The 8,828-nt window shown below is 37.9% G+C and overlaps 1 protein-coding gene across 2 annotated transcripts; it reads left to right on the forward strand.

The window, feature by feature from the left end:
• Positions 1 to 1,457: 1,457 nt before the first annotated feature.
• LOC111779997 (probable cyclic nucleotide-gated ion channel 16) lies at positions 1,458 to 8,132 on the forward strand. 2 transcript variants are annotated; one of them, XM_023660227.1, is made up of 6 exons: positions 1,458 to 1,999; positions 2,269 to 2,481; positions 5,284 to 5,597; positions 6,366 to 6,477; positions 6,623 to 6,859; positions 7,074 to 8,132. In XM_023660227.1, the coding sequence occupies exons 1-6, from the start codon at positions 1,571 to 1,573 to the stop codon at positions 7,866 to 7,868; spliced, it is 2,100 nt and encodes a 699-aa protein (XP_023515995.1). In that variant the 5' UTR covers positions 1,458 to 1,570; the 3' UTR covers positions 7,869 to 8,132. The 2 variants fall into 2 exon arrangements, with proteins under 2 accessions (XP_023515995.1, XP_023515994.1); XM_023660226.1 differs by lacking the exons at positions 1,458 to 1,999; positions 2,269 to 2,481 and adding exons at positions 4,182 to 4,721; positions 4,991 to 5,203.
• The last annotated feature ends 696 nt before the right edge of the window (positions 8,133 to 8,828 follow it).

Genomic DNA, 8,828 nt, shown 5'->3' on the forward strand with positions numbered 1-8,828 from the left:
ATATATATATATATATATATATATATATATATATATATATATATATATATATATATATGTGGTTGTATTATTATTTTCCTCTCTTAATCATTGCAATAAATGGCTGAGATTTAATAAAAAAAAATTTAATTCTTCCATGTGTTTATGATTACAATTTTATGTATTTTTTATGTCGGGTAGCCAAACCAAACCTAAAGGATTATGCGGATCCAACACTCTGTCGGCCTAATCAACTCTTTTAACTTTCTAGCTTTGAATTTGGAATGAAACATGATGATGGATGTTTTTGATCCATGTATTATTATATTAGAAGAAAAAAAAGCTTGTTATTGAAGAACACGGGAGCATAATCGTCGAACATGCTCGATTCAAACTCAAGTTAAACCTTATGAAATTGCACGAGCACTTTTTGGATTATCTCGACAAGAATCGTATCGATGATAATCGGAGCATGCCTTGTTATGCCCACTAAGATTTGTTGGGATTGGGTGAGGTTAATTCTTTTTGTTGGATTGTTGTTGGAAATCAATGGACGTTTGAGAGGGTATTTGACAAAGTTGATACAAAAATACACTTTATTGTACATTATCAACACGTGTGATGATGAATTCTTTTGAAATGTATGCTTTTTTTATATATTTGAAGTGGATAGATTTGTTATCACATCCAAAATGGGGAGATCACTAACCCAAATATATATCTTCAAAACTCTTATCATTTTTAATCATTACTCTTCAATTTTATGTATATATATATATATATATATATATATAAAGTTCGGTGAGATCCTACGTTGGTAGGAGAGGGGAGCGAAACATTTCTTATAAGAGTGTGGAAACCTCTCCCTAGTAGATACATTTTAAAACCGGGAGATTGACAGTGATACGTAAGGGGATGAAACCGACAAATATCTACTGGCGATGAGCTTGAGCTGTTACAAATAGTGTTAGAGCCAGACACTGGTGGTGTGACAGTGAGGATGATAGGCTCCAAAGAGGCAGATTGTGAGATCACACATTGATTAGAGAGGGGGAACGAACGGACAAATATCTACTAGCGATGGAGTTGAGCCGTTACAAATAGTGTTAGAGCCAGACACTGGTGGTGCGACAGTGAGGATGATAGGCTCTAAGAGACAGATTGTGAGATCACACATTGGTGAGAGAGGGGAACGAAGCTCTCCTAAAGATGCTCTAATAATATAAAATTAATTACTTTTTTATGCACGGTAGTACAAGTTGTATGTATAATTTTAGGTTATATGGTCTCTATAAAATAAAATAAAATAAAATAAAATAAAATAAAATAAAATAAAATAAAAAAATAAAATAAAATAAAATAATAAATCTAAATTTAAAAGTTGGGTAAAGTAGTTAAATTTTGGCGCGCATGGTAATATCCATAAAAGCAAAAAACGGCCATTTTGGGAAAAGGGAAGTGTAAAGATAGAGGGGGAGGGCTAAAAATCGCGAGCAAAACTCCCTCTGGCTCTCCGCAGTTCTCTGTTCATCTTCCAAAAGACCTTCATGTCTCTGTCTGTGATCATATTTTTCGTCTTTGCAATGGAAAAATGCATAACATTGCGTATTCTCGTTTGGGCGACCTTCAAAAATCCTTTTCTCTGTACCGGGAAGTGCCTTGGTGGGATCATATTCTTGAACCAGATTCCGATTTCGTCTTCCGATGGCACCGCATCTTCCTCGTTACTTGCTTGATCGCGCTCTTCGTCGATCCTCTCTACTTTTATCTTCCATTCATCGGCGCTCCTGGTTGTATGCAATTCAACCTCGGACTTGGCATCGTCGTCACTTTCTTCCGCACCATCGTCGATTTGTTCTCCATGTTTCATATGCTTATGAAGTTTCGCACCGCCTTCGTTGCGCCAAATTCTAGGGTTTTTGGCCGTGGAGATCTCGTTAAGGACCCTACGGCAATTGCTATGCGCTACCTCAAGAAGGATTTTGTCATCGATCTTGCCGCTACGCTTCCCCTGCCTCAGGTGAATCCAGTCTTCTTTAATTCGTCGATTAGGGTTTCGGTTTAGCGTGTACCTAATTTTACGTTCTTCTTCTGTATTGTCTTCCGAGATCTTGTAATTTGGGGAAAATGAAACTCTGTATCGATCATGTCTATGGCTTCCGAAAATCAAAATTGTTGTTAATGAATTTGCAGCTGTTTAGCTTGAATCTTGGTGAAACTCGTAGCTGATCTACGAATTTCCTGATTCGAGGCTGAGAATGAAACTAAATATGCTGTTTGCTATGGCAGATTGTGATTTGGTTCGTGCTTCCAGCGTTAAAAAATCCAACAGCGACCCATGCCAACCACACTCTTGCTTTGATTGTGCTAATTCAATATGCCCCCAGACTGTTTGTTATATTTCCTCTGAACCGACGAATTAATAAGACCACCGGATCAATAGCCAAAACTGCGTGGGCCGGTGCAGCTTACAATCTGCTTCTCTATTTGCTGGCTAGCCATGTACTTGCTTTGCTTCTCTTCAATTTGTTCTCCTTTCTAGTTCTTACTACTGCTTAATTCTGTGCGATTTGTGAGTGCAGATTATAGGAGCTGCGTGGTATGTGGCATCCATTCAGCGGCAGGATGAGTGCTGGAAGATAGAATGTAGGAAGGAGATGAATACCACGCATTCTCCTTCTTGTAAGCCTTTTTTTCTGGACTGTGATAGTTAATATATATATATATATATATATATATATATATATATATATATATATATATATATATATGTGGTTGTATTATTATTTTCCTCTCTTAATCATTGCAATAAATGGCTGAGATTTAATAAAAAAAAATTTAATTCTTCCATGTGTTTATGATTACAATTTTATGTATTTTTTATGTCGGGTAGCCAAACCAAACCTAAAGGATTATGCGGATCCAACACTCTGTCGGCCTAATCAACTCTTTTAACTTTCTAGCTTTGAATTTGGAATGAAACATGATGATGGATGTTTTTGATCCATGTATTATTATATTAGAAGAAAAAAAAGCTTGTTATTGAAGAACACGGGAGCATAATCGTCGAACATGCTCGATTCAAACTCAAGTTAAACCTTATGAAATTGCACGAGCACTTTTTGGATTATCTCGACAAGAATCGTATCGATGATAATCGGAGCATGCCTTGTTATGCCCACTAAGATTTGTTGGGATTGGGTGAGGTTAATTCTTTTTGTTGGATTGTTGTTGGAAATCAATGGACGTTTGAGAGGGTATTTGACAAAGTTGATACAAAAATACACTTTATTGTACATTATCAACACGTGTGATGATGAATTCTTTTGAAATGTATGCTTTTTTTATATATTTGAAGTGGATAGATTTGTTATCACATCCAAAATGGGGAGATCACTAACCCAAATATATATCTTCAAAACTCTTATCATTTTTAATCATTACTCTTCAATTTTATGTATATATATATATATATATATATATATAAAGTTCGGTGAGATCCTACGTTGGTAGGAGAGGGGAGCGAAACATTTCTTATAAGAGTGTGGAAACCTCTCCCTAGTAGATACATTTTAAAACCGGGAGATTGACAGTGATACGTAAGGGGATGAAACCGACAAATATCTACTGGCGATGAGCTTGAGCTGTTACAAATAGTGTTAGAGCCAGACACTGGTGGTGTGACAGTGAGGATGATAGGCTCCAAAGAGGCAGATTGTGAGATCACACATTGATTAGAGAGGGGGAACGAACGGACAAATATCTACTAGCGATGGAGTTGAGCCGTTACAAATAGTGTTAGAGCCAGACACTGGTGGTGCGACAGTGAGGATGATAGGCTCTAAGAGACAGATTGTGAGATCACACATTGGTGAGAGAGGGGAACGAAGCTCTCCTAAAGATGCTCTAATAATATAAAATTAATTACTTTTTTATGCACGGTAGTACAAGTTGTATGTATAATTTTAGGTTATATGGTCTCTATAAAATAAAATAAAATAAAATAAAATAAAATAAAATAAAATAAAATAAAATAAAATAAAATAAAATAAAATAAAATAAAAAAATAAAATAAAATAAAATAATAAATCTAAATTTAAAAGTTGGGTAAAGTAGTTAAATTTTGGCGCGCATGGTAATATCCATAAAAGCAAAAAACGGCCATTTTGGGAAAAGGGAAGTGTAAAGATAGAGGGGGAGGGCTAAAAATCGCGAGCAAAACTCCCTCTGGCTCTCCGCAGTTCTCTGTTCATCTTCCAAAAGACCTTCATGTCTCTGTCTGTGATCATATTTTTCGTCTTTGCAATGGAAAAATGCATAACATTGCGTATTCTCGTTTGGGCGACCTTCAAAAATCCTTTTCTCTGTACCGGGAAGTGCCTTGGTGGGATCATATTCTTGAACCAGATTCCGATTTCGTCTTCCGATGGCACCGCATCTTCCTCGTTACTTGCTTGATCGCGCTCTTCGTCGATCCTCTCTACTTTTATCTTCCATTCATCGGCGCTCCTGGTTGTATGCAATTCAACCTCGGACTTGGCATCGTCGTCACTTTCTTCCGCACCATCGTCGATTTGTTCTCCATGTTTCATATGCTTATGAAGTTTCGCACCGCCTTCGTTGCGCCAAATTCTAGGGTTTTTGGCCGTGGAGATCTCGTTAAGGACCCTACGGCAATTGCTATGCGCTACCTCAAGAAGGATTTTGTCATCGATCTTGCCGCTACGCTTCCCCTGCCTCAGGTGAATCCAGTCTTCTTTAATTCGTCGATTAGGGTTTCGGTTTAGCGTGTACCTAATTTTACGTTCTTCTTCTGTATTGTCTTCCGAGATCTTGTAATTTGGGGAAAATGAAACTCTGTATCGATCATGTCTATGGCTTCCGAAAATCAAAATTGTTGTTAATGAATTTGCAGCTGTTTAGCTTGAATCTTGGTGAAACTCGTAGCTGATCTACGAATTTCCTGATTCGAGGCTGAGAATGAAACTAAATATGCTGTTTGCTATGGCAGATTGTGATTTGGTTCGTGCTTCCAGCGTTAAAAAATCCAACAGCGACCCATGCCAACCACACTCTTGCTTTGATTGTGCTAATTCAATATGCCCCCAGACTGTTTGTTATATTTCCTCTGAACCGACGAATTAATAAGACCACCGGATCAATAGCCAAAACTGCGTGGGCCGGTGCAGCTTACAATCTGCTTCTCTATTTGCTGGCTAGCCATGTACTTGCTTTGCTTCTCTTCAATTTGTTCTCCTTTCTAGTTCTTACTACTGCTTAATTCTGTGCGATTTGTGAGTGCAGATTATAGGAGCTGCGTGGTATGTGGCATCCATTCAGCGGCAGGATGAGTGCTGGAAGATAGAATGTAGGAAGGAGATGAATACCACGCATTCTCCTTCTTGTAAGCCTTTTTTTCTGGACTGTGATAGTTTGAATGAGCCAGAACGAAAAGCGTGGCTAAGAATTACTCATGTTCTTACAAAATGTGATGCCCTAAATGACGACAAGAATTTTCAGTTTGGGATGTTTGCTGATGCGTTCACTGCCGAAGTTGCTTCAACAAACTTCATCGAGAAGTACTTCTACTGCCTTTGGTTTGGTCTTAAGAGTTTGAGGTACGCTTTTGTTGGTCTCTCAGATGTTCCACTCTAAGGATTCAATTATTTTGATGTTTAAGGATCGATGCAAAACATGTTAAAAGAATCATTAACCTCCACAATGGTATGATATTGTCCCCTTTAAGCATAAGCTTTCGTGGCTTTACTTTTGGTTTTCCTAAAGGGCCTCATACCAATGTAGATGTATTCCTTACTTATAAACCCGTGATCAACCCATTAATTAGTCGATGTGGGACTCCTCTCCCAACAATCCTCCCCTCGAACAAAGTACACCATAAATCCTCCCATGAGGCCTACGGAGCCCTCGAACAACCTCCCCTTAAGCGAGACTTGACTCCTTTTCTCTAGAGCCCTCAAACAAAGTACACCATTTGTTCGACACTTGAGTCACTTTTGACTACACCTTCGAGGCTCAACTTCTTTGTTCGACATTTGAGGATTCTATTGACATGGCTAAGTTAAAGGGCATGACTCTGATACCATGTTAAGAATCACGAACCTCCACAATGGTATGATATTGTCTACTTTGAGGATAAGCTCTCATGGCTTTGTAAACCCATGATCTAACTCCTTAATTAATTGAGGCGGACTCTTCTCCCAGCCATCCTCAATCCTCAATCCTCAACAAAACATGCCCATGCCCAAGAGTGGATCAAATCTTCAATACTATAAAGTATTCGAGTGAAATCGTAGGCTGAACTTTGCAGGCTTAAACTTACCTCGGATAATATCGTATTCAATCTGTTTATGAACTTTTTTCTGCAGTTCATATGGGCAAAATTTAGCGACCAGCACTTCTAGTGGTGAAATTTTATTTAGCATTCTGATTTGCTCAATGGGGTTGGTTCTGTTCTCACACCTCATAGGCCAAGTGCAGGTATGATATCTGAAAACGAAAATTGCACAGAGGGTTGGTTTTATTTACTGGAAGAACCACTTTTTATCCTTTAATGACACCAAATTCCATGGTGGTATCAAAAGGTGTCAATGTATATCTATCTTCCTTCTTTGTGTTCTTGAAGGGCTATCTGCAATCCACATCTGCAAGACTTGAAGAGTGGAGAGTAAAACGAAGAGACACAGAGGAATGGATGAGGCATCGACAGCTACCCATTCACTTGCAAGACCGAGTTCGTCGATTCGTTCAATATAAATGGATTGCAACTCGAGGTGTCGACGAAGAGTCGATCTTGCGCTCTTTACCTTTGGATCTTCGACGTCAAATTCAGAGGCATCTTTCTCTTGCACTTGTTCGCCGTGTAAGTCCTCTTTAAAGTATCTGTCCTCTAACTCAGTTTTCACTTTTAATGAATCACGAACTTCCACGATGATATGATATTATCCACTTTGAGCTTAAGCTCTTGTGGCTTTGCTTTTGGACTTCCCTAAAATCCTTGTACCATTGGAGATGTATTCCTTACTTATAAATCCATGTTCGTTCCAACGAACATGGGACTCCCCTATACTTCTCAGGTTCCTTTTTTTGCACAAATGGATGCTCAGCTATTGGATGCCATATGCGAGCGTCTTGTTCAATCCTTGAATACTAAAGACACATTCATAACCAGAGAGGGAGATCCAGTAAATGAAATGCTCTTCATCATCAGAGGCCAACTAGAGAGCTCCACCACCAATGGTGGCAGGTCAGGATTCTTCAACTCCATCACCCTCAGACCTGGTGACTTCTGCGGTGAAGAGCTACTAACATGGGCCTTAGTCCCATCCCCCAGCATAAGCTTACCCTCCTCAACTCGAACCGTGAAGTCGCTCACTGAAGTCGAGGCGTTCGCACTTCGAGCCGAAGATCTCAAGTTTGTAGCCAGCCAGTTCAAGCGCCTCCACAGCAAGAAACTCCAGCATGCTTTCAGATACTATTCCCACCAGTGGAGGACATGGGGATCTTGCTTCATACAAGCTGCTTGGAGAAGGTATGTGAAAAGAAAGCTAGCTATGGAGTTAGCAAGACAAGAGGAGCTGTATTACGCAACAATGATGGACCAAGAATACAGCCATGGCAGTGAAATGGAAGGTGGAGAAGGAGGTGGTGGTGGTGGTGGTGGTGGTGAAACCAGTGGCTCCAAAAATACCACCAAAAAGAAATCCCCACATCTTGGAATAACAATGTTGGCTTCAAAGTTTGCAGCAAATACAAGAAGAGGGCTTCACCAGAAGTCGTTGGCACTCGTCTCAGATGTCAGCAGCTTGAAAATGCCTAAGCTGTTTAAGCCTGAGGAACCAGATTTCTCTGCTTTCCGAGATCATAGTTGAGTTTCACAAAGTAACCAAAACTTCCATTCCACAAAACCAAGAGATTAGACAAAAACACAATTATTTACTTGCTACATAATCTTCAGCAATCATTAGGTGTAATTACACAACAATGATAATATGTATTCATGTATACTTAGAAAAAGCTTATTCAAATTCTAAATCTGGGCTATGAAAGTTCAGACTTGCTTATACTTTAATCATCATGTAAAAATTCTTCTGTGAATGATGTGGTAAATAAATTCAATAATCATCTCTTATTTACTTCAATCAGCAGTTTGTGTGTTGTGTTATGATTAGATTGATTTAGCTAATCAAATTTCATAGTTATAGTCTCTAGAAACATAATTCGATCTTATAGATGATAATTAATCATTTAGGTACTCACATATATTTTGATCGGCTTGAAAGATACTCTCTTTTTAAAAAAATTAAATAATAATCTTCATGTTTTTTTTTTTTTAAAAAAAAGCTAAATTATTTTTAAAATACTACTAAAGTTGCAATATTATCATAGGGTCTTATATTTTCACAAATGACCAAAAACAAAATGTGATTGGACTGTATTAAATTAATTTCAAAGGCTGTTTCAATAGAAAATTGAACAATTATTTGTAAAATTCAAAACAAGAATAATATTTTAATGATGAAATAAACAAATTATTAGTTCTGTATCACTTTTATTATTTCAAATTGATGTGATGTTTGACTAACTTGACATCAATAATTAGAAATATATGGTGGATAATATGGCTCAACAACTTTCAATCCATTTCAACAGTTAATGAAAACATTAAGCTGATATTTCTATCGCCAAACCAAGTTTTGCAATCACAGATGAAAATGAAGAAGATAACGACTCGGATGAAAACGATAACGACAATTCTTCATGGTTTAAAGATTTTTTTCGAATTCGGGAAACCATCCATGGAGAGGAAGGGAAAGCAGTTTCAGGTGAAC

The sequence above is a fragment of the Cucurbita pepo genome, chromosome LG18 (genome assembly GCF_002806865.2).
Source record: "Cucurbita pepo subsp. pepo cultivar mu-cu-16 chromosome LG18, ASM280686v2, whole genome shotgun sequence".
Taxonomy (NCBI): domain Eukaryota; kingdom Viridiplantae; phylum Streptophyta; class Magnoliopsida; order Cucurbitales; family Cucurbitaceae; genus Cucurbita; species Cucurbita pepo.